Source organism: Triturus cristatus, chromosome 1_2, assembly GCF_964204655.1.
Source record: "Triturus cristatus chromosome 1_2, aTriCri1.1, whole genome shotgun sequence".
NCBI lineage: Eukaryota > Metazoa > Chordata > Amphibia > Caudata > Salamandridae > Triturus > Triturus cristatus.
Window position 1 is genome coordinate 478,709,819 of NC_140580.1, and position 26,966 is coordinate 478,736,784.

Sequence of the window (26,966 nt, forward strand, 5' to 3'; positions counted from 1 at the left end):
GACAGGGCAAAACTTAAAGCATCTGATAAATGGGCTTTCAAAGGATCAATTGACTTCTCTTTGCACCATTTAACAAATTTTGCCCACATGCCAGCATAGACTGTCTTGGTGGAGTACCTTCTGGACAATACACATCCACCACATCAGGTGGGAGAGAGAAAGAACTCCTGTTGGCACATTCAATCTGCAGGAATGAACGTGCCGGCTCTGGAGGTTGGGGGGTGTAGAACCTGCCCCTGCGATTGCAGGAAGAGGTCTGCCCTGAGAGGGAGGTGGAGCAAGGGGCACCATGAGAGGTAAAGGTCCGTGTACCACACCTTTGGCGGCCAATCCGAGGCTATTAATGACTAGGGCCCACTTTGGCAAATCATCCTCAGAACTCATGGTATCAAGGGTATGGGGGAGGGGGAAGGCTCGTAAAGAAGCTAGAAACCACAATTTAACTGAAACGCGTCCCCTAATATTCCCTGCATCGGGTACTGGAGGCTGGAGAACGATGGGCAGTGCGCGTGAATGGCAAACCGGTCTAACTGAAGAAGCCCAAACATCCCGAAAAATGTGATGTACCATTTCCGGATGGAGACCTCACTCGTGATCAGCTATATACTGCAGACTGAGAATGTCCGCATGGACATTCAGAACTCCGGGCACGTCGATGCAATGACACAAATCTGAGCCCAGGACCAAAGCAGCATTGCTTCTCCGCAGAGGAAATACGAGCCTACTCCTCCCAGTTTGCTGATATACCACAATACAGTAGTATTGTCTGTTAAGACCTGAACTGACTGACTGACTCATCACATAGGTAAGGGAGGAAGGCATTGATAGCCAAATGTATAGCCCGCAATGCCAGAGCAGGGCTCGAAAAATCATAAAAAATGCACTAGACCTTCAGGTCTAGTAACCTACAAAATCTCCTAGACCCAACTGAAATGCACTTGACCTCTAATCTGAAAGCTGAGCAAATGTGACAAGTTAAAAAGATTTAAAAGCATTTTTATTGCTCATTTACTTTGTGAGCAATTAAGATGCCTTTAAATTTTGCTATCTTGTCACAGTTTCCCTGTTTTCAGAGGTAGAGGTCAAGTGTCAGTTTGTATTCCTACTCGCCAGTAAGGGCGAGTAGGACTTAAAAATAGCTCGTCCTGAATTAATCTGACTCGCAAATGCGAGCGGTCGAGTGAATTTTTTGAGCCCTGCAGAGGATTGATATGCAAAAACTGTCCTCTGGAGACCAAAGACCTTTGAACTCCAAATCTCCCAGATGAGATCCCTACTCTAGAATAGAGGCATTTGTCATCACTGTGGCCATTTGAGGAGAAGGGTGAAACAGCTTCCCTTGAGATATATTGCCGAACACACTCCAACTTCGCAGATCCGCTACAGAGTCTGGAGATCCTGACTAGCTCCGAGATTTCCACTATGTTGAAACCACTGCATGTGGAGGCACCACTGAAAAGCCCTCATATGCCAGCGTGCATGGCTGACTAACAGAATTCAGGAAGCAAACAGACCAATCAGGCACAAGATCTTTAGGACTACAACAAAAGCTCCATTCTGAAACATCAGAATTATAGCAGGCATGTCCTGAACCCTCTGAGGAGGTGGGAAAGCACCGCTCACTGTAGTGTCCAGTACTGCCCTTATTAACAGATTGCACGGAGAGGGCTCAAGGTGAGATTTGGGTACATTTAATGAAAATCCCGAGCTGACCAACAGTTGTGTTGTCTGTCACCTGTAAAGGGCGCAACATCATCTCCGACGACTTTGCTTTGAGCAGCCAATCGGCTAGATAGGGGACCACCGGAATCCCCAGCCTCCTGAGATGTGCTGCCACCACTTTGTGAAGACTCAAGGAGTTGAAAAAAAGGACCACCAGAAGGACTTCAAACTGATAATGCTGAGACCCCATCGTAAAACGGAGATTCTTCCGATGAGATTTCAGAAGATCGATCGATCAAAACCATCCAATCTTCCTTCTCCAGCGCAAGAAGGACCTGTGCTATGGTCAACATTTTGAACTTTTCCTATTCTAGGAACAAGTTCAAAATCCTGAGGTCAACAATCAGTAGCAAATACTGTCCTTTTTAGAAATCAGGAAGTAACTGGAATAGCATCCCTCACCCCCTGCTCTGGATCAACTCTATTGCACCCTTCTGAAGCAGAGTCTGCACCTCCTGATGGAACCAGAGGTCTGTAGTGACAGACCTCCAGTGAGGCATAAAAGAGGTCACCCGTCTTCCCACAAGGCAAGCATGCTCTAACATGGAGAAGCTAGAGCTGCTTTCTTGCAACAAACAGATGCAACAAATGGATGGGGAGTAGGATGAAGAGGCTGGCTGATGAGCAGAACCACACTGACAACCTCTGCCCCTTCCACTGTAGCTTTTAAAGGGGATTGCTGTTGCTGCCAATTTCTTCCTCAAAAGGACCGGTTGCTTGAAAAACCAGAAACCTGCAAAATTGCCTATAGTCATTAGGCTGGGACTGACCCTAAGGATCTTGCAGTTGTCTTGCAGTCTTTAAATCTCTGCAGCGCAGAATCAGCCTTGGTCCCAAACAAGCGAGACCCGAAGGGCAAAATTCAAAAGAGCAGCCTGAACATCTGGCGAGAAGCCCGATCCCCCTCAACCAGGCATGTCTTCTTGCAACAGAAGAACCCACGGCTCTTTTCACGGAGTCTGAGTGTCCAGCCCTGACTGAATAACCCGGCAGGCTGCCGTCTGAGCTCTGATCCAGTCGGCGCCGGAGATGGCTTGTGTGACACCAAAGATTCACACCCTTCCTGATATGGCAACGATGATTACTGCCTCGGCGCCAGCAGAGGCCAGGCTACCAGAGTCATGGGCATGAACAGCATAAAGGGTGCCTGCAGGTATTGAGCCAGAAATCTTAGAAGCAAATATGATAGTGGTCCAATGGGACCCGCAGGCTAACCAGATGCAGTCTCAGCCATCGCAAAAAATTGGAACTTCGGATTAAGAAAGTTGGAAGAATCTGACCCACGAGTCAGGAATGTCAGCTATACCAGATCCAGGTTTGAGGGCGGAGACACCACCAAATCCAGCTGCGGTACTGGCTGCCCGGTCTGAGTATTTGGCCTCAGAGCCATAGGTGGAGCTGTAGGCCTCAGAGCCGGGGAAGAAGCTGGAGACCTCTTTGGATATGAAGTCAGCGACAACTCTTCTCTTTGCACATGGGGTTCCAGATCCAGGAACGAGGACATCAGCGAACTACCTTTCGAAGAACGGAGCCGAGACCCATAGCGCCACTTCCTCGTACGTTTCTATTTTTTTTTTAGAACACCTCGAAGTGTGGGGTGACTGACTCCGAACGAGGTAGAGATCTCTTCTGCTGCTTAACTTTTTCCATTAACAACTTTGCATCCCTTTCTTTCAAGGCTTTCAGGTTCATCTGGCGACACAATGAGCAGGCTTCGCAGTCCTGATCGGATGACAAACACCATAGACGGTCTTCATGGGGGTCAGTGATTGACATTTGACCATCGAATTCCCTACACAGTTTTAAGCCTGACTTCCTAGGTGGAGACATCTTCAATAGCAACCATGCTGCATCAACAGAATCAAAGAAATTTAGAAAATGGAGAATAAAATAAATAAATAAATCACGCATAGAGAACGTGGAAAAAAGAAACTGATACCAGCATACTGACGTGGTCTTTTTATGGCTCTGATGACGTCACACGGAATCGTGTGTGGAGCCACTGCATTAGAACGTGCTCGTCCACACGGGATAGCTATGTAGAAAAGTTCTGTAGAATGCTGCGCATGGGGTATATTCAAAAGGTGAGGAATCCACAGGCAGATGTATCCATCACAAACAGCTAATTTCCCAACAGTTCACCAAGTTGCACTACACCGACATCACGCCTCACCTCTCAATCAAATAAGAGGCTGCTAACGAAACTATGCCCGAAACACAAAAAGAGGCCCCGATATGCGATCTGAGCCAGAGCGGAAGGGGGCATCTACACTGCCATACCAGATAAAGAGTAGCAATATTGCTATGGGTTAATAGGTGCACTATCCCAGAACAGCCAGCTGTGACTCATTCATTTCAAATTCCTGCACCGCATATACCACCGCCCAACTAAACTACGTAAAGGGGGGCTGCGGGTAGACTACAAATTTACTAGGTACGGTGCTGAAGGTGCAGACTTCATGCATGCATCCTGGACGGGTGATCAGATAGCAAGATAATGTTGCAGAATACTCCATTTTTATTCTGACATGATAGACACCACTGTTACTTGAACCACGAAAGTGGCATTACTGGGATAAACAGCAGACATTGCCAATGCAGTGCGTAATTTTACATCCCAGGCCCTTCTGATCACAATAAGGAGATACCGTGCACCTCGGGGAGCACCATAGGCTCAACAACTAAAGGATGGTTATGAGACCTACCAAATTCCCAGAGATATGGAACCCACTACTAAATTATTTAAGTAATCATGTAACATCTGACTAATCACTCAAATAGTGAATGGATACTTAGAAATGTGGAGTATCGCTGGAACTAAAACTGAATACACATTGTTATGTCCTTTCACTTAGACATGTCAGCTGAAAGAACTAAGGGCAATCTTGAGGAAGCAAAGGCCAACAGAAGCCTTTAGCTCTAAGTAGGTGGGCTTGCTCTATCCAATACACTCTCACTAAACAATAAACACACCAGGGTAGGAAAAGCATGATTGGGAACGGAACGTGTGAGGGGTCATTATTCTAATTGAATGCTTGCTTCTCTGAGTTGTTGACAACCCCACACCACAATTAGTTATGGAACGAGTCTGGTTCTGAAACTTTTATATAGTGTGGTCACAGAGCTTACATGATGCCCCATTAGATCCGTCATCCTCGGGGTGGCCTTCTCCCAAACTTTGCCTGCTCACCTCTTCTTTTTGCGGATTCTTTTTGTTGGCTTTAGGACTCTGAGTACTTTACCACTGCTAACCAGTGCTTAAGTGTATGTGCTTATCCCCTAAACATGGTAACATTGCTGAATACACCATTGGCATATTTCACCTGAATTGGAAGTATCCTATTTACCCGCACAAACTGCTAATTACTCCCTACTGCTAGTCTGGGGCCTGGGCTTAGAAGAAAGTGTCTGTGTGCACTTCAAAGACTTTTCTTTATAGTCACCCCCACTCAAAAGAACTATTGGGTATAAATATTGGGCTCTGACTCTACCAAGAGAGTGCGCTACTGGACCTGTGAAGAACTCTGCCAGGAATAAAGGCTGCTGTGCTACAAGGATTGCCACTCTGCTTGACTGCTGCTCTGGAAAAACTGCTTTTCTGTGGTGCCTTGCTGCCTGCAGATCTCTGCCGTGTTGACGACAACTACTGGACACATCTCACTTGAACCCAGAGTGACTCCAAGGGCTTGCCCCCTGTTCTGAAGTCTCATGGCCATCAAAGTCTTCCTTCAACCCAGCAACAGCACCTGGACTCTACCATCTGTGAGACCTGCCCTGCCAAGTAGAGCCAATCAAGTCATGGGCCCTTGAAATGTGGTTTCTGTTCTAATCCATCAAAACTGATGCATGGACAACTTTGCGCCAACAACAGTGCCTGCATCGTAAAGGGGTTCATCAACGAAGCCTACGACTGCACGGATCGGAACCGACGCATAGTCTGCATCCATGGGATCAATGACGAAGCCGCGCCTCCTCTGCTTCTCACCTCAAGTCGTTGACGTCGCCGCTCCCTCCATCCAAGGCACTTCTTGAGCAGGATCTGTGAGAGTCCTGTGTCTGGCCTGCCCTCCATCGCAGTCAACCTGAACTTTGGACTTACCCCGGTCTAGCGGGACCCGATGTCCCCGGTTGGAGCTTTACGATTGTAAGCACTATAATTTGATTTAATCTTTAAAAATTCATAACACCAGTTCTACTTATTGAATTCTATTTGTTGTTTTGGTCTGGTTTTGCGCATAAAATTATAATCTATTACTCTAACCCTGTGTGGAGTATTCTTGTGTTTTAATTCGGTTACTGTGGGTGCTGCACAAATACTTTACACATTGTCCGACTGCTCTTTGCCAAGCTACCGGAGGGTGGGGGGGGGGGGGGGGGAAGAGGAGTTCAGGTTATCTTTTAGTGTGTAACTAGCTTACTATGACTAGAGTGGTGGTTCCTGCTTATAATGGGGGCATACTCTGACAACCAGAAACCCCATTTCTAACAGGCCAACTCAACAAATGTCAAATAAGTCAACATGCTAAGCATAACCGCATTTGCAGCCAATACCAAACCATGAGTCCAGAAAAAGATCACATTCTAAACAAATTACATTTATAAGCATTACACAATAGCGAAGCGTAAAAAAAAAAAAATAGATCTTTACTCCTGCACTCTTATCCCTCTTCTCAAACCAAAACCTCTGATAAGGAGTCAGTACTAAACTATTAAGCGAATGGAACATGGTGAAACATTTATCAGACTAATATAACTACTGAGTAATTACCATTGCATTTTCACACAGAATAATCTTAAGAACAAAGATAAAAGTTACAGTGGTTATCATAAGAAGCATGCCAAAACACAACTCATCATAAAGTACACATATATTCCTATTATAAGCCCATTTATTTAACAGTGAACGCATAATGAAGTGTTAGCCTGACCAACAGGATTGGCTAGTGGGAAATACTATTCAATCGTATTTTATAAACAAGACACAGATTTACTTTGGCAAAAAAATTAATGCACGACAGAAAAGGTAAAATATTTTCCCCAGCTTCAATGAACAAATTATGCCATTAACAGTTATATCACACCTCAAAGCGCTTTAAAAATAAAGATCAAAACATTTTAATGAAGGCAGCTTTCTCTAAAAGGCCTAGTCAATAAAACAATGGCACTTTTGGTATGGGCCCATGCTGGTTATTGAGACAGGCTGAGTGGAAGAGGGAGGGTGCTTGTGCCAGTATCTTTCCATGACTCTGGTTGTTTTAAAGAGTGCCTCGAACCGCATTACCCCTAGCTCTCCCTTATCCTTGATACCCAGTTTGACTGTCTCAGTAGCCAAAATTCATGCCTTTCTACTACTCTACTTCATCATGGCCCAACTACTGCAGCACTAAAGCGTTCCCCACTGCAAATATAAAACTACATAGCAGTCTAAGGTTTAAAAACGGCCTCTGATCACTGACATCTTGAGGTCAGACAAATGTTTGATCGCGGTCTTAGCGGCTGAACAGATCACATGTAACTTCAAAAATTCTGTCAAAAACTCCTTTTGACTCTAGGGTCTGAGCTAGACAAATTGAAATTTCCCCTTTGTTCATGTACACAAATGGTTAAGAGAAGAAAAGAGCACTGCCTGAACTTGAATGTGGATGGGCAGAGTATCAACTAAAGGGATTAACTGACTACTTGAGGCTTTAGATCAGGGTGCATTCAAATCTTTCTGCCTAGCGAGTCCAACTCACCAGATTCTCGGCTTAAGTAACTAGCACCAAAAAGCTAAGCCTGACCAGCATTTGTTCATAAATATCACAGATTAACAATTTAGAAGAGAATAAAGGAGCCATCTTCAGGGACGGCAAGAAAACACAGAAGTTATAAGCCCAGAAGGTTTTTGTGGTGTCAACATGCAATAGTTGATAATGGTCATCCATTCAGCAGACTTGTGCTATTACAGAGATTTGACCAGCATCCAGAGATTTTTCTGCATGGTTCTACAACCTCGCATAAGGCTTCACACCCTACACAACACTTCACTGCAACTATGCCTCTGTCGCAGGTCAACAAAGATACTGTCTGGATCAGATCACTACAAGGGTTTATCCTGGTTAAGCTTTTCTGATCTCGAAAAGAAATGAGAAATTCTTTATTTGTTCAGCATGTTTGCACCTCTCCTAGCTACTAATTTATGCGTGCCTTCTCATTTTAGAATATAGATAGTTTAAAAGCTTGGTTATATTTCACAGTGCTTCTACTTTGCCAATTAAAATGTTGGTACTTTAGAAACTGAGTCCATCAGAAATATCTGGACTTTATTTCAACCATGTCAGATCTTTGAAATGTTGTTCGGCTTCTTAGCAAAAAGCATTTATGTTCACTGCAAGAAGTAATTGTTCTCTCTTTGTGCATAACTAACATTAGTGGATTCAGGTGGTAGTACTGCTTCAGGGACACTTTACTCACCTATCAGGATTATATAATCTACCTACCAAAATATCTTCAGTATCAGTCAGATTCGGATATATTCCAACATTGAACTTGCTGCCTCTATTAGAGCGCCCACTTCAATTTCAAAACTACCTGAAATTACCTCTCATGTGAGCAAAACAGTATAATAGAGGTGTGGCTCACTGGTTAGAGGCGGCAGACCCGTAAGCAGAGGACGGCCCGGGACCAGGGTTCGATTCCCGACACGGCAGGGTCGTGGACCAGGGTCAGCGGGCTTGATAATTCTCGCCTCGGTGCCTACTCCAGTCAGGGACCACACTCGGCAACTCTGGGCATTAGCTTGCCTCATCTTCACAACGGCCCCCCCAGACCGCCGGGGATGCTTGGTCGCACCTTAGAGATACCCATTAGGGACCATCTCTCAGGGTGAGCCAGGACGGGTTCCCCAGCGGTCGAAGCGCGGAGATACTCCTCCGGGAGTCTATTCTAGCGCTATATAAACCCACAATTAATTAATTAATTAAGGTAAAGCAACAATGCACCAAAATTGCAAGGAGGCATGTAGTGTATATAATTAATACTATGTTACTTGTCTAAATTGTGTTCTTTGTTTAGCTTTTCACTCATCAAAACATGCCGTTTTGAACAAGAACTCAATATCCACTTTCATTTGTGCAATCCATCATCTTTGCTATGCATTGCCTTCTGCTTTCTACAGTCATTTGAATGTTATAGGACATTTTTCAAATGTTGTGCCTTTTTTAATATGGAAAAAACAGTTTCATGTAGGGCTTTTGAGTTACACACAAGAACGCCCTGCTCCTTCTGAAAACCAAACACGTATGTACTAATACCAGTGTTGTTTCCTTCTGCACTACGTAATAAAAATCTTTTATCATGATCAAACCTCGCTGTAGATAAAGTAGCAGCAAAATTCGATGCGGCCAACCACAAATCTTCCCAGTTAAACAATTAAAGCTTTTTGGGCTCTACGGTAGCCCACTTTAAAAAATATTTAATGTGCCTTCTAGCTCGAGCAAATTCATCTAGCCATGCTTAGTTATTAATTTCATTCCGATTGAAAAATATAACTCATGAAATATGCTGTGCTGCAGAATCGACATCGTCATTCCCTATAAAGAGTATTCTTTGACACAAATGGATAGGACACAAATGGCTATATTATTTTGCATAAAGATGTGGACTAACATGATTTGGCCTGTGCAGCGTGGTACAGTGTTTACACAGGATTTTTACTTCCACAGCAAACTATTTTGTTTTATTACTCATTACAAAAGATCTAATGCAGACTATTTGATATCCCGGCCATAAGTCTGGCTACATGCAAGATTCTTTATTTATACTTCTGAAATTTGCTGGTAAACCTGCACACAAGAGCAACACCAAATTCTTACTAGATACCATCATCAGATACGGTTACTGGAAAAAGAATGAAAAGCCAGGAACCCAAGTATTGTTCAACTATCTCTTCCTTATATGTAACAGAGACTGGCAGATAAAGGGCAAAATGCTGCATTAATACTGGTATATAGGAACATCTAAGCTATGGATCCAGAACACGTTTTTCCAATTGTATTAAACAAAAACAGTTATACCTTTTCATTTCCTTTAGTGGTATACATCCTTACATGTGACGCAGTTAATTATCATGGCAACCGACGTTTGCACTGAGGAACGCTCAAATACTATTTGAATTACTGAAACTATTCCATTCCATTTTCAGTGACTAATACCGCAAAAGTTAAGCAAGGGACAATTTTCTCTTCCATGAGCACCAAAATCATAACTCAGAAAATATAGGTTATTAATCGAGTGGATAGTTTTGTCTAAAGCTAATTGCATAAAGCTCACACGACAAAAAAGTAAAACTGAAGTTAGCTAGGTGGAATATCCAACAATATATTTTTTGTTTTAATACTTCATTAATCTTTGGGAAGGCGTAAACCAAAACATGCCCAAATCAGATCATACCCAGACACCAAATAATTCTGTCAACAAAGTAATCAACAACGGTTCCAGGTGTTTTCCAAAGTCGACATTATAGCATAACTCCGATAGCATGCTGTGGTTTGAGTAACAGTAACAAGTTTAAGACAAGAGAGAAGTAAAAGACAAGCATTAAAAATGCAATAGGTCTCACCTTGTATTAAGTTAAAGCCATTTGCTTTGCTACACAATACCATTAGCAAAGCAAATGGCTTTAACTTAATCAAAGGCGAGACCTATTGCATTTTCAATGCTTGTTTTTCCAAGCATTGGCCGCGCGCGCACATACAACTCCTGCTTCTCCCCCTTCCCCACCACATATCTCGTCTCGCGGTCGCATCAATAAGATGTGGCCTAACGCTAGAGCGTACGACCTCGAAGCTTGGTAACCAGGTTCGAGTCTCTGCGTCTCAACCTCTTGTGATCCTGGGCAAATCACTTCATCTCCCCAAGCCTAACAAAACATGGATGTGCCCGTCTGGAACAGCTGGTGCTCGTGTAAAGCGCCCTGATACCTCCGGGTTGAGTTCGAGCTATATAAACCTACAAGACAAAAAACACGGCTCTGCGGATCTCACACGTGCACTCACTGTCTCGGGCCTAAGAGATGCTCTTGTGCTCGTGGGGGATGCACTCTTCCCCCCTCCATAAGCGCTTCCAGAAGATTCACACACTTCCTGCTGGTTGGCAAAGAGTGAGACACAAGCTCTCACGTGACAAAGTCGGAGTATAGCGCCCACCAAGCGCATCTCGGGTTTAAACAAGCATCGTCATACAAATAGAACATGGTGACCAGTACGTGGTTGTTTGCTCTCCCCCACGCCCCAGTGACACACTCAGGAGTGACACCCGCAGTAATGACACACCCGGTAGTGATACATCCTTGAGTGATAACCTCAGGAGAGACACACAGGACTGACAAACATAAGAGTGACACGCCCAGGAGTGACAGTATATGGGCCCCTGTTCCTGCAGGCTGGACTCATTAAGATGTGGCCTAACGGTTAGAGCATATGACCTTGAAGCTGGGTTACCAGGTTCGAGTCTCTGCGTCTCAACCTCTTGTGACTCTGGGCAAATCACTTCATCTCCCCACACCTAACAAAACATGGATGTGCCCGTCTGCAACAGCTGGTGCTCGTGTATAGCGCCATGATACCTTCGGGTTGAGTTCGAGCTATATAAAATTGCAAGACAAAAAACACAGCTCTGCGGATCTCACACGCCCTCACACGTGCACTCACTGTCACATGGATGTGCCCGTCTGCAACAGCTGGTGCTCTTGTATAGCGCCATGATACCTTCGGGTTGAGTTCGAGCTATATCAAATTGCAAGACAAAAAACACAGCTCTGCGGATCTCACACGCCCTCACACGTGCACTCACTGTCACATGCCTCAGAGGTACTCTCGTGCTCGTGGGGGATACACTCTCTCCCCTCCATAAGTGCCCCTTGCTCCCAGAAGATTTACACACTTCCTGCTGGTTGGCGAAGAGTGAGACACAAGCTCTCACGTGACAATGTCGGGGTATCGCGCCCACGGTTGTTAAAGTCCCCAGAGAAGCCAGAGACACTTTTCTCTTTTAGAGCCGTCCCAGTTGGACTGGCTCGCCTGACTTCCTTTTGTGCTAAAAGGTTTCTTATCTTTATGGGGCCATGTGTTTGGCCCCATAAAGATAACAAACCTTTTACGCCATCAGTAAGTCAGGGCAGCCAGTCCAACTGGGACGGCTCTAAAAGAGATAAGTGTACGTCACTGGAAGCTCTTTTCCAATGGCTGGCCACCGTTTACCATAAACGGTGATGCCAGCCAATAGAAAAGAGGGGCGGGATTTAAACCCCGCTAGTGAAAGCTACCCTAAATCATTAAATCTCGCCAGCGAGACTGCGCACGTCTGCGCAGCCTACGCCAGGCGAGACCTAAAAAAACATGTCTAAGTATCCTTCGCTGGCTATCTGGAGGGGTGAATCCAAATGGCTGCTTTCTGTGCTGTAACAAGAGCTTTCCTCAGAGTGGAAGGCCTGGAGAAAAAGGTGCATATCCATTTGTATAGCTTTTGATTTTTCCCATATTGCTCCCAAAACAGGGAGGGGAGAAATGGGGAAAATAGTCCCGAACCAGAGTGCAGTTCGCCAGGATTAGTTGAATTTGGCTGTTTTTAACAAAGAGGGGAATATCTTGCTTGGTAGCAAAAAACAACCCTTACAATATTCAGGAAAGGGTTGGGTTTTCAAGAGCTAGGTCTACATGATGGAGGGCAAGTCTATTTAATTTTCACACCAGAAGGATTTAAAGGTGGTGATGAAGTAGTTTAGTGTCTAGGACTATATCAGTCACCCTGTGTGCATGAAGTGTTGGATTAATGAATAGTAACTCTCTGGGATGATCTCAAGGGAAATAGGAACATACCCAGATGTTAGCCAGGGTTTTTAGACTAACAAGGAAGCCACTTTGCCACAGGAAACAAGCCATTTTATTTCAGTAGATTGTCTTACATTGAATTAACACTTATGAGCATTTGAGAGTGAGATGGCATTTTCAATGCAGAAGAAATTTACAGGTGGAGGGGATATGCTGCAGATGTGATGTCACCCATAGTCTCCAAATCTCAATTATTTTTAGGCTGTAATCAGTATCTCCTACCACTCATGTTTGAAAGCGGTCCTTTGTTCTTCACTCCACAAGTTCATTATCTGTTTATCACAAATGTGACATATCTATCAGTCTGCACAGCATTTCAGACATTGATGATGTATCAAAGCTCTTTGTGCAGACCTCAGACAAAGATTAGAATTATATGCATTGATTTGCTTCTTTTTTCCCCCTTCTCATCTTTCTACCCGCTTCTCTTTTCCTCAGATTATGTTTTTCAATTGCGATGATACTGGAGCAGAAACATTAATATTCTTGACATTTTATTGAAAGTTTATTTTGTCAATGAGTACCTGCAAGATTCAAAGGACTTCAATAATTTGTTGCTGTAGTGTTTGAAGAGCTGGTTGTTTGAAAGGACCCTTTTCATCACAGCTGCTTTTCAAATGCTGAACATTCATATGGCTGTTTGAGACATAGGTTTAATGTCCTTGGATTTTATCAGTAACTGAGGAAATCACAGGCCAACAATCTCCCATAAACAGAGACAATGGTCAAGACTCCTCTGTTGTGCCAGTGGGAAGATTCCCCAAATGCATCCCATGACAAACAAGCATTGAAAATGCAATAGGTCTCGCCTTTCATTAAGTTAAAGCCATTTGCTTTGCTATACAATACCATTAGCAAAGCAAATAGCTTTAACTTAATCAAAGGCGAGACCTATTGCATTTTCAATGCTTGTTTTTTGTTGCACTGCTGTGCAGCAGGACGCGTTGCTGTGCTGCAGTGCGTCAAAATATTGTAAACGAGGCCCAGTGTGCAGAAAACAAGACCATAAGATTGCATGAGGGGGTATGTGTTTAAGGAGTGATGCGAGCACAATATGTCCTTTGCACAAAACAGGGAACAATCAAAAGCCATGGGGCAAGCATAAAGTAGTGCGTCTCCTCCATGGCATGCAACCTTGAGCAGCTATGCCTAATCTCGCTGCCCTTCCACGTGGCCAACCTACAGCCAGTATGACCTTTCAAAATGGGCATGTGAAATTTCAGAACTTAGGCTTCTGCTTATAACAAAAAGGTAAAACTACAAGCTTAGGATCACTTCGTGCTATTGGCTAAAAACTGAGGGAGATCTGGTGGTAATCCTCCTAACAGCTGCCCAATTAACTACATGGGGATGTTGCTGTGAATTAATGAATTATGGAAATAAGTTGTTTTATCTACTCCGTGCCACAGTACAGACAGGTGTTGAGTTTACAGATGCCACCCAGTGGCATAACGCAAAATGATGAGACCCTGCTGCATAATGCACTGAGGCGCCCCAGAGTCTCCCATTTCACACACATATGCATTGGCCTTCGACAGAATTGTATCCCCATGAAAGGCTCGGTGGCCCCCCTGCACCACTGGGCGGTGGTACGCCCCTGATGCCATCTAATATCACTCCCATTGATGTCAAATAACCCCGCATCACAAGCACGACTTTCAACCAGTTCTGGTTCTTGGGTCATTATTCCAATGAATGTTGGTCAGTAACAACTTTTCCCTGTATAACTTTGGACTTCAGAGCAGTTCTGCTGCTAGGATTTACAGAGCTCTATAAAAAAAATAACTTTTTGCACTTTGGCCACTTCCTGGTCCCCTCAGGAATAAGTCCATTTTTAAGGCATCTGTTGCAATCTTCTAGTGGACTCTAGTGGTGACATCCCAAGTGCGTTGCCCACCGCCGCATTAGTACAGTGCCTCATGGCCACGGGCAATAAATTATACGATGAACAGCGTTTTCCACATAAGTTTGGATTTGCAGCACTTGACACATAATCCATCATCTTCTGCATAAAACAGGTTTCTAGTTGAAATGGATCAAAAATGACTAAAAACAATGCCACGGTGTTGCTGTGCAGTAGCTGACCCTGTGCCGTGTAGTGGCAGGTCACCTTTTAGTGAGTTAAACTGACATACAATGAAGTGAAATCTTCACCCATACAGCGTTAACATGTGAAAAATTTCATGATACTTCAGCAATACTGCAAGAAATTTTCCCAATATGGCCACATAATTTAGTGAACCCCAATTATCTTTGTCCTCTTGCGACGTGCAATTCCAGTGGCCTTGCTCATGAAATTGTGTCATATGACAGCTTTGAAAAAAGATCTGATAATAAGCCAAACTTTTTTCTACACATCTCTAGCCACTGGCGCTGATGGGGACAAAGCAAGGTCGGTTGGCCTATAGAGCAATCAGGCAGTGCTGATTGGGCTGGTCTGACAAATAAGTGCGTGGGTCGGTTTGTCAGCAGTTGTGGGCTGGTTTTATGGCGCGGTGGGCCAGTTTTTACTGTTGATTTCCCTGAAATGTCCACTTTTATTATTTTTTTTTAGCTATCTGCTTCGCTAATGGAGGCCACTTTGATTTTGGTGCCCGGGCCTATTTTTGTGCCAATCCGACCCTGTGACAAAGCGAGGACGGGGGAACAGGTTAATGGGGAGGAGGCTGAAGCAGAGCAGCACCATCAAGCAAAAAAGTGTCTTGACCTTTTTCGGCACAAAAGGCCCAGCCACTCTGACCATTTTCGACTTTATGGGTGGTGGTGGTGGGGAGGGGCATTGGATGGGCACACTGAGTTTTAAGCAGTCTCTGGCGACTCACGGCAGGGTTAGGATGTGGAAAGACAGACCCTCCTCGGAATGAATAGGCCTGAGAGCGCCTATTGTCAGGCGCCATGACTTCGAGGCAGCCGAGAGTGAAGAGGGTCTTGTTAGGGAGATCACCCTTAATACAACATGCTCTCAGAGCGCCAGTGAACCGTGATAAATTACTTCAACTAACATTAGTGACATTACACCCAGCCCTACTGGAGGGGGTGTGTGTGTGTGTGTGTGTGTGTGTGTGTGTGGGGGGGGGGGGGGGGGGGGGGGGGGGGTTAGCTCCTGTGTCTGTACATCAAAAATTCATGGAGAAAAGGGGCATCCCTTTTTCGGGCTCCTTGTTGGGTGGGAGTTTCCCTTTTTCCAGTCCTGCAGCTCCCAAAAGGGTTGAAAACGATGGGCCGTGTTTAAGATCAAGCGGGGCTTAGAAACGAGCTCTTTGGGGTTCCAAGGACAGGGCGGTCGAAAACCCGGACTGCGACCAGCTGGACAAGAAGCCTGGGCGTTAGTCGCCAGCGGCCTCTCTCACGCAGCGTGTCCGCGGGGGATACCTTTCTCTCCCTTTACGGTTTCCCAGGTGAAAAGGCAAGCCTGCTCTCTGCTGGGCTGAGACTGTTTTTTTCACTAAATAATCCAGCGAAGGAATGTAAAGCCGCGTGTGGGAGTTTGAGGGCGTGGCGGCCGTCTGAGTCGAAATGAGAGAAAGTGTCAGAAGAGAAAGACGAGAGGCAGAAAGCGTGGGTGAACAAGAGATGGCAAGGGAAAGAAGTAATAGAAACAGAAATCGATGCTACATCAAGGAATTGTAAGGTGTGACCTTAAACTGACATCAATGCCCCAAATTGCCATCATGTGACCCAAATATGTAAACTAATGTCCCAAAAGAGCCGCTGTAAGAAGTGGCGTCATATTCCCTAAAACTGTTGCCATGTCCTATAAATGTACCTCCACATGTGCAAACAGTTTCAGCATATGTTCAGAGCATTCCATCATAAGTGGAACTAGATTTTACACCCAAGCCATCGGAGTCGACGCGGCACATTACTTCCTCTGCTTCCAAGTCTGGGCACGATAATTGAAAACAGATGTGGCCTGTGCGGGTAACCGCCAGCAATAGGCCGTGGGCGGAGCAAAGGCAGGACATGCACCCGCCTTTGCCCAATTGCGTGCTGTCTTTCTCAGAAAGACGCACGCAAAGCCCAATAGCCCTGTAACGAAAGCTGACCACACGCACAAGCGTGTGGTCAGCTTTCAGAAGCCCCAACAAGAAATCTCGCGCTATGCACTGCAACGCTAGGCGCGAGACCTAAAAATGCCCTGTCTCCACCTGGAATTTTGAATCGCACTACTGGAACTAAGGATGCAAGAGCTGGTCTGTGGTCAAAGTTGAGGAGTTTGGGAAACCAGCACTGCAGATTGTGGTGGCTCAGGGACGAAAGCTAAAAGAACAAGCCCATAAGCTGAATGCCAGTGGACAGGTGGGGGCGTGTCCATAGGTGCCAATCGAATTGGCATAGACTGTCCACAGACTGTTACCAGGTAGTATGGTTTCAAATGTAAAAAAGCTCGAGGAATGTTGTAGGAGAGCAATGACTTCCTAAATGATAAAACATGTACTAAACAGAAAGCAAAGCTATCAGAGGCAGGATCATGGACGAGGGCAAACTGAACGTGACTTGGAATCATGCTCCCCAACTACTAAACATTTGGTGGTTTCACTGCACTCAAGATGGAAACCATGAGGTTGAGCCGCCTTGGTATTTGTACTTTTGTAACAAACTGTGTGAATAAAGCTAGGCCATTCATCGAATAGTTACGGTTTTCTATTGCTTTTCACAGCCTAAAGCCTTGGTATTTACAAGCTCTCTTTTGGTAAGGACAGAGAACCACAAATATAAATCATTTCCAGAATGAATATTATTGATCACGTTATCCTCTATTCTAAATTGTGTTCCAATAAATGCACAAAAAAGTATCAGTTTTTAGTTCTTCAGACTGCTGAGATGTCAGAACCACTGAATCAAGTGTATGAGAAGTAAGCTTTTCCATATTGCCAAACAATGTTGACTGTGTGGGAAATTGACAGCCAGCAAGGAAGCCACACCTTTTTAAAAACAGAAAAAGCTCATAGCCAACACTGGTGTCTTCATGAGAAATTCAGGAATATATTGGATGAAATTCATGGGGAATCTGAAAGAAGAGATGAGGTTTTTGAAGTTTCTAAACACAGATTTAAGAAACATACTCTAGATGAAAAAAACTAAAAAGAATGGATTAAACTACATATATATATTTTTAACAAAATCCTGTTTTAAGCCAACAGGAGTGGATAGTCAATTGATCTGGTTGGTAGAGGTATGAGTACTTAGGGGTAGAAGTTCAATGAAGGGACAGTATAGGAGATGGGAAAAAAGCCATCTGTTGCCAAAATGTTGGGCTTCACTTCAAAGCTAGAATACCTGCTCTCATTACAATCCAATAGAGCAAAATCACGTGTGCAAAGAAAATAACAGGAAACTGGAAAAGAATTAATGCAGGACACATGAGCAGAATCTGCCAGCAAGAAGGGGATGCTGACCAAGTATTAAAAAAAAAACCAGGGGAGCCATATTATGCGGAGGGAGGAGAGACTATGAGAAGCAGGGGGAAGGAGAATATAATAAAATTGGAATGTAGACTACACAGAGGGTAGCTGTAAAAGAGACAGATTACAAAGGTGACAGAACAAGACTAACCATAAGAGGGATGAGCGGAGGGAGGACTGATTAGATGAGTAGGAAGCAATGGCATTGAGGCCCAAAGGAGGACAACAGAAAGGAAACAAATACACACCACAATGCAGAGTGGAGTCAATTAACAAGAGGAAAGGAATATCGCACACAAGGGAAAAAGCTCACCATGAGAGGGACTATATATGGGGCTGTTCTGCTAAAGTTGACGAGAGGAGAAAACATGAAACAAAATATATACTGGTTAAACCAGTGTAAAGGCTTTAATGGCAAGAAAGCCGCAAGAGGGAGAACCAGAGGGGGGAAAAAGCTGTTAATGAACATACCACAGATATAATAGATGCATGGGGTAGAAAAATCACTCAAAATCATGTTTAAGGTAGAAAATATGTTTATGTACCTAGACTCTTACCTGCTGTCATTTTACTCACAGATGGAGGCACAAGTATTACAGTTCTTGAAAGATTCAAGAATCACCAATCAGATTATTGGACTACTTATTCTATGGCCAATTTTTTGTTTTTGTAATCCTTGCATATTTTGAACCATAACATCATTGAGAGAGGTAAGTACATTTGCCTTTTATTACATTTCTTCCATTATATTTCCCCAAGTAACCTTTATTCTTTGAAAACCATCAACAGCATGGATAGCGATAATATGTAATAGGAGCAATGAAATAAATCTCTTTCTGTTGATCTACCCACCCCTGTGTATGGACAAAAGCATTTCTAAATTGGTGAATATTAACTAACACAATCCCATTATGATAACTACTATTCATTTAATTATGTATATTGTTTACATTTCCTAGAGATATAAATTCCTTCACAAAAAGCATAATGCCAATAAAGGACTGTAAAAAATTATACCAAATGCATTTTCTTAGAACGCAGAAACGTATTCTTAGTGCTATACAAACACAAACTTGGTAAACTTATATAAGGAGAATTACCATCATGCTCCTGTTCTACACCAATAGGAGGTAGAGAACTGGGAGGCCAACATGAGTTAGTCATCACATTCAGGAAAGGAAGACTTAGCCTGGTCTCCGCTGCCTTTTAACAAATTCTAGCAATTGAATCCTGTTTCAAAACAAGAATAAATAGTAATAAGTAGGTATGAGTTGATAGGTTTCTGTAAATAGGCAGAGTGAAATACAAAAACATGTATTTATGACTAAACATTGTGTGTTAGAGTGCTTCATTGTACTTTTGAATGCACCAGCAGTAGCATACTCCACTAACACTATAGAATTGTATTTGAGAGTTACTTCTAGCAATAGCTTTAAATTGACAGGACTTAAATTTTACTTTCAATATGATGCAATAATCCTTGACAAATTAAAGGTCACGTTCAATGGATGGAGATGGTGCTCCTACCGGAGTGAGACAGTCTGGCACATTTCTTAGAGGAAAGGTATCAAATCGGACTGGGAGAGGCTATCACATTTAGGAGATTTTGGTGAAGGGCCATCTGACTGCAAGAGAAAATCAAGTACAGCTACAGAAACAGGCAGATTAAGTCATGTCACAAGTCCCCAAAAAGGCACAGCTTGAAGGCCATGAATAGCAGTTACGGCACCGAAATCAAGGTATGTCAAGTTGTGAGAACGGGGAGAGGGCGGTAAAACCGAGAGAATGTTAGGAGTTTAAAAACTGCTTCAACACAGTGATAACATTTGAAACTAACGTGCATTAGGTTGAATATTTCCCGTCTGCAAAAACTGTTAAGGAATACTATAAAATTGCATTTTCCTATAACTATATCACAGTTAGAATGACAAGTTTAATGAAAAAGCATTTTATTTTTAATTAGTTGTAAATTACAACTCATACACTTTTAACTGTATTGTAATAAAGCTGTACATAACTATACTGGAAAACAAATCCCTCTTCCGGATATTTATTCTTGAAGTGGAAGGAGGGGAACTGCTGCCTGGAAAACCGGGGGAGAAGCCTTGAAAGCTGTGATATTTGTTCCCACTGCTGGAAACTTTGGTAAATGTAACTGTGACCCTTTATCTTTGTGCGCCCAAACCCATTGGCAGATTCACCTGCAACAGGCATCACACTTTTACAATTGACCTATAAGTCTGTTGTGTAGTGACATTCATCGTGTATCATGTATTCATGCTTTGTTTGATGTGTTACTTTATTTTCAAAACAAAATAAAAATATTTCTAAAAAAAAAAAAAAAAAAAAAAAAAAAAAAAAAGGATTACAACACTATTTCCACAAAATTAACACAACATGGCTGATCTAAACAGTACAGCAAAATGATGTGTCCAATAGACAGACAGGATTTTGGACGTTTTCCTCCTCAACAAAAGGAACAGTTTTTACTAATATGGCTTTCTGGCACAGGTTATCGGCTCCTGCGTCACAAAAATGTCAAGATATATCGCACCTTTTCCACTACCCTACTTAAGCAGATATCGGTCCTACCACCTTTAATTTCCAATCGCCCTTTCTAGAAAAACGTCAGTTAGCTGGATCGCGTTCTCACACACATTTTATCTCCATGGAATGCTGTTCCAAACTTTCTGTATTTTGGTTTCATACAGTAGATCTCCAAAAAACAGATACATAACCATACCTATTGCCTTTGCTAGTGAAAAAGTGTAAAAGTTAAGAAAATTAACTATTACCCAAACCTATGGGAAACAATGAAAGAAATTAAGCAATGTGTACCAGTCTGTAGCCACCGAATACCGCCTCAAAGGAAGTTAATTAACTGCCGCTGCCACATTCCTTTTGTTTGATACTACAGAGTTGGTTAGTTGCAAAGTCTATAAGAAAACTGCACACTTGCTCTGAGACAGTTTTCGGGAGATCTGCAGGTTCACTTGTCCTGACAATTCACATTAATCTGTCCAATTTGTAAACTGAAGGGCTGCACAGGTTCTGAGATGCACAATCGCCTTGTGGAGGTGAGGAGACTGCTTGTAAATGAGCGACGCAGGATCTCCGAGAAAAGCTGTGGCAAATTGCACCTCCCTCAGTATGGAAGACTTAAGAGAGTAGTAGGCAACTGAAATGCTGCTATAACAATGAATGATTACTGGTGAACGTGCAAGACTTGGGTGCTTCTCAAGAGGAAAGATGCCAATGAGAGCAAGCCACCAGCTTGCAGAGGTGAGGGAAGACCTCCTGAGATAAGTTTGTTGGGCTGGTGACCACAGATTTTCACCCGCCCTGGCTCCCAGCCCCTCCATTCTCCTTCATGACACCAACTCTTGAGTCTGAAAGAATGGCTACAAAACCATTCAGTCTTACAGGTAAGGGATTAGGGTCACAAGAGGCTGCATGTTAATGGACGCCAAGAGAGCTTTTAAATGCCAGTAAGCGGGTTCCTAATGCAAGAATTTATGTTAATGAACGAAGGAAAAGGTTCACCATATTCTCACAAGTCACAGTACTTGTCATCAGATTAAATATTAAGATAGTTTTCAAAGGCCGAAAATAGTGTTTACATCAATCTACAAGAACCATTTGACACACAAGTTATAAAAGACAATATCCAGAGTAGGCCTACGCACAGAGCTTCTAGTCAAGGCCATCACATGCTAGGATGTACATAGCCATGATTTCAGGAACCAATCTTGCAAAAAGTGAGGGAAGGGTGAAGATTCGGCCATCCATAGGCACCTCTCCACCACTGAGGTACTGCTTAAAAGTAGAATCAACTCTGAAAAAATCTTGTGGGACCAAAATAGGCTACCAGAATCATCTAAGACTATGTCTCTCTTGAACTTCTAAAAAGTCTAGCACACTTGTGGAATTTAAGGGAAGAGCTGCAAAATGTCCTGACCACTAAATATTTCTAAACTGTAAAGTATCAACAAGAGCCCATTCTGCTATTCCATGAGAAGAAACTCAAAATACAGATTGCTATTCCCTTATTCTCGAAAGCAAAACGATCAGTACGGAAACCTCCAGTAACGATCTTCCACTCATGCGGAGCAACAGAAAATATGCTGAGGTGCACAAGCAGCCACATTCTTCTCACTCCATACACAGCACTCTCCAAAAAAGTGCAGGCCAGTCAAATCGAAAGGGCTGTCGGATCATTAGCCACCAGTGAGGCCTAATTGATTGACTTGACCCCCGCCCCCAAAAGAGCTAGTCGTGGGTTACGGGACAATGAAGCTGCAGTCCAGCTGTGTGGCAACCTCTCATAAGCCACATGCACTTTCTAGCTGCTTCAATCCAAAGGAGATTACAGGCCAGCCAGGGGCACTCTCCAAGAATTGATGGTGGTCAAATTGATAAGAGCGAAACTGCCCTGTGTTGCCATTTTCTGTTCTACTTTCATGAGATCAGCTGCGGGGCCCCTGCAACGACGCAGGCCAGCAGAGCCTGCCTCCGCATGCATAGTCCTCTTTGGTTGAAGGGAACATTGAGAATTAATGTCTTTCTCCACTTTCAATTAAGCCAATTACGTCTTAATGTTTTATGAAGCATGTTTCTTCACTGAAAATACCTCCCATTTAAACAAATTTATTTTTCTGTTACAGATATTGCACCATGTCTACAGGCCACTGGGAGCGTGATGCTTGATGTTTGTAAATGTGACGATTGGAAGTGGGAGAAAACAGTAAATGATGAGTTTTATGAAATCCATATAAACAGTCAACTTCAGTTTAATTTTCTCAACAGTGCCATGTTAATAAATAAAAAATACAGCCATTATTTTAAGTGGGAGAAATTTAAACTGCAGAAAAATGCCCTATATTCTGAACATTCTTGGAGAAAATGTTTCTGCACTTTAAGTTTCTCACAACTGTGCTTTCTATACATGTAACGGTGCCACATATGGATAAAAGTATGCCCTGTGCCACAAGTACATACGACACAGTCAGTCACCTGTTCACATATCCCTTTCATACGCACATTCATGTCCATACATTCTCACAGACTACGCTCTCAATGATGCATCAGCCTCGTCATAGAGCCCCTAGTCAAAGTATTTAGTTCAAACCATACTATCTGGCTCCATTGCCATAAGGCTTAAAGTTAATTAAGCTGGGCAGGGAGCATCCAGAAACAATGCACATCTTTGTTTGCCTTCAGCATCGCACAATGATTTTCACTGATTAAAAGTAGCTCTCACTCCAGAAAAGGTAGGAGAACCCTGTCCTAGCCCATAGGAATAGGACACAGGCTCCAGCCTGGAGGTAATGGCTCCAGTTGGCGGCAAAGTCGGACCTTCCGTCCGGCTCCTTTTCGGAGTTCGGGGATGAGAATTGGGGCACTACATACCCAACAGGCCCAATTGGCACGAGGGGCGAACCCGCTGGTGGAAACCAATAGAGGGCCCTTCATGACCACAGGGCCTGGAGGCTCTCTAGCGGGGAAGGGCGCCCAAATATGAGATGCATGGCCTCATAAGACTCTCGGAGTTAGGCGGGGGTTCGCTCTGGCTGCAGGAAATTTGGGGAGGTGCAAAGGTGGCCCAGGCTTAACAGTGGAGCCGCGCTTCGAATTCCAACACTCCCTCGTTTCCTAAGATGACTTAGATGGTCTGGGTGTAGTAGAAGACCTCTTTGACTTCTTGCTCTTGTTATACTTATGGAACTTACACAAAAGTGTGACAAGAGTTTAGAATGGTTTTGTGACAGATCCAGGGATCTTCCTCTCAAGCGGGATCAAGACCGCTGCAGTGTCTAGCGGCAAGCAGCTTGAGGGTGAATTACCTCAAGGCCTTGGGGTGCATGCAGCGACAATCAAAATGTTTTGGCTGAGCTCAAGGCACCAGAAGCAGATGAGGTGTGGTTCAGTCACTGATATTTGCCAGTGACAGGTGCCACAGGGCTAAAAACAAGACTTCCTCACTGACATCTTCACACCAGGAGACAAGGTCTCCAAAAAATGTCAACAAATGGTGAGAAAAGGGCAGTTAAAAAGAAACTGGGGTAGTTCTTACCCGGATCTGCCCCAACTGGTCCGAAAAGTAAAGTACTCATGTCAACACATAGGGGTAGCGCCTACATAGGCACCACGCAAGCCGCGTCCGGCGCAGACTGTTGCATGGAGCCAAACAACATCTCCTACCGGAGTGCAGGGGTACTGCTAATGAAAAATTTCTCGATCTAGTCTGACTCCCGAGGACGATTCTTGGGTAAGGACTATGCGACTAGGTCTATCAGATAGGTAGCAACACAGAGTGAGGGAAAGAAGTTTTGCTGTCCGTAGTGGAATCCTTTGCTACATGAAATGGATGGAGTATTTATTTATGGGTCTTATATAGCGCCTGAATCCCCCCCATACGGGGTATCTCTGCGCTCGGACAGCCTGAGGACCTACAAAAGAGGATTAGACTTAAAATAGCTCTGTTTTCAACAATTTCCTGAAGACTAAAAAGTTGGTGCATTGACGTAGTTGTATGGGGAGAAGATTCCAATATCGAGGCGCAAGGTGAGAGAACGCTTTACCTCCCATCCGCGCCAATTTGATGCGAGGGGTACAAAGATATGCTAGATGACTGGATCTCAACAATCTGGTTGGAGTATATCTGACTAATTTATGAGCCAGATAACCAGGACCCAAGTTGTGTAAGGATTTGAAAACCATACAACAAATTTTAAACTGGATTCTCTTTTTTATTGGGAGCCAGTGGAGGTCACGGAGAAGAGGAGCTGAAGGAGTCTTGGGAGGTGCATTTTTGACTAAACGGGCCGCGATGTTCTGGACAACCTGTAATTTATTTAAGGATTTTTCTTTAGCTGCAATCAATAGAGCATTACAGTAGTCCAATCTACTGATAATCAGTGCTTGAACATGGGTTTTGCGGGGTGTTAGAGGGAGGAAAGGACAGACCCTTCGCAGAATGCGGAGAGTATGGAAGCAGGATCTGGCGGTGGTATTTACATGTTCTTCTAGAGTTAAACCCTGGTCAATACGCACTCCTAAGTTCTTTACAATATCTTTTGGGGACGGGGTCGCACCTAATTCCTCTGGCCACCAACTGGGGGACCATCTTAGTTTTGCCTCTCCAAATAACATTATTTCCGATTTATCTGTATTCAACTGTAGGAAGTTCTCCCTCATCCATTGCGCGATACCTTTCATTCCCTCTGAAAAGATATCTTGGATGAGTGGATTTGATTTATCAAATGACAGCAAAAGTTGCATGTCGTCAGCGTTGGATATAGGGGTGAATCCGAGCCTTCTAAGAAGTCCTGCCAAGGGGGTGACATAGATGTTGAATAATGTGGGGCTCAAACAAGAGCCCTGCGGGACCCCCTTGTTGATACTGGTGGTTTGATAACGGTAGAGACCAAGATTAATAGTTTGCGTCCTATTAGTTAGAAAGTCGATTAGCCAACTCAGGGCTTTGCCCCTAACACCTATATCTTTAAGGCGGGTGATAACAACCTGATGGGATATGGTGTCGAAGGCAGCCGACAGGTCGAGCAGGACCAGCATCACTGCCCGACCGTTGTCAGCTGCCATTCGGATGTTGTCTGTGACCTCCACTAATGTTGTTTCTGTGCTATGTTTCGGGCGAAATCCAGACTGTGATTGATCTAGGCAGTGAGTGGTTTCAATGAACTCGGAGAGATGTTTATTAACATGTTTTTTGAGAAGCTTACTATACAGGGGAAGCAGAGAAATGGGTCGGTAGTTGGTAATGTCTTCTGGTGGCAGCTTCGAGTTTTTCCTTATGGGAACAACCTGAGCTGCCTTCCATTCAGCTGTGAGAACACCTTCATCCAAAGATCCATTAAGGATAGAACAAATAGGACTGGGCAGAGTAGTAGACAGAGTGGCGGCGACTTTTGCTGGCATAGGGTCTAAAGGCGAGCCCGATTTAGTGCTCCTTAAAAGAGCGTCTACTTCGGGGCTGGTACAGGCAGGAAAGGTATCTAGGGATTGAAAGGCCGCCTTAACGGGAGTTAGTTTTATGTGCGGACTCGGGCAAGGCACGGAAATCGAAGTGGTTTTTTTTATATATTTTTTCAATTTTCTGAGCTAGATGATTTGCAATATTATCACAGAGGATTTGTGAGGGACGTCCATCGGTATTGCATGCTTTGGGGTTAGTGAAAGTGTTTAATATTTGGTAGAGCGTGCGGGAGGAATTTTCGGCATTATCAATCTGAGTGGCTATATATAGTTTGAGCGAGCTTCAGATTTTTATGATAGGCTGCCAGAGTTCTTCTGAATTGATCTTTATCAGCTGGATTATGTGAAAGGCGCCAGGTTCGTTCTAGTTTTCTACAAAGGCATTTTTCTATTTTCAGATTGGACAAGTACCAAGGGGCCTGCGCGTGTTTGAGGGGGTTTAGTTGTGATTTGGAAGGGGCTAAATGATTGATGGCGGCCATAAGATTGGTGTTCAAGGATGCTAATTGTTCCTCCATACCATCTGATTCTCCATAATTGGGAGGGATGAAGGAATCCTGAAAGGATTGAGGTGTGATTTTATGCCACTGCCTAAATTCTCTGGTGGGTCTAGTTTTGAAACCGACCAATTCTTGTTTACCCTGAACCGAGAAATCCACTAAATAGTGATCAGACCATTCGAGGGGGGTCGTGGTATTATAGAGGATGTTCGGGGAATTGGTTAGAATGAGTATCTGAAGTCAACCAGAAAAACTGAATTTTGTGAAGGGTGCCCTGAACAAAGAGGAAGGCAGGATGCAATGCCAACTATATATAAGCTTTATATGGCGCTAGCTAGACCAGAGGATATCAGAGCGCTTTACATATAATGCAAGATCGTTTGATTTAAGTGCATACATATATACTAAGAAAACAGTTAGGCAGTCAAGGAAGTTACAATATGCTGACATCAGAATACGTTAATGGAGTAAATTTC

General features: G+C 43.7%; 1 protein-coding gene across 2 annotated transcripts in view; it reads right to left on the reverse strand.

The window, feature by feature from the left end:
* Window positions 1–26,966, reverse strand: part of PPP2R2D (protein phosphatase 2 regulatory subunit Bdelta) — a 145,056-nt gene that overhangs the window by 82,104 nt on the left and 35,986 nt on the right. The window contains exon 3 of one of the 2 annotated variants that reach the window (XM_085606205.1): window positions 19,096–19,225. The exons of the other annotated variant lie outside the window; for it this stretch is intronic. Within the exon in view, the coding sequence (XP_085462331.1) occupies window positions 19,096–19,159 (64 nt within the window). The 5' untranslated portion in view covers window positions 19,160–19,225. The remainder of the gene's footprint in view (window positions 1–19,095; window positions 19,226–26,966) is intronic. 2 annotated transcript variants of the gene reach the window in all.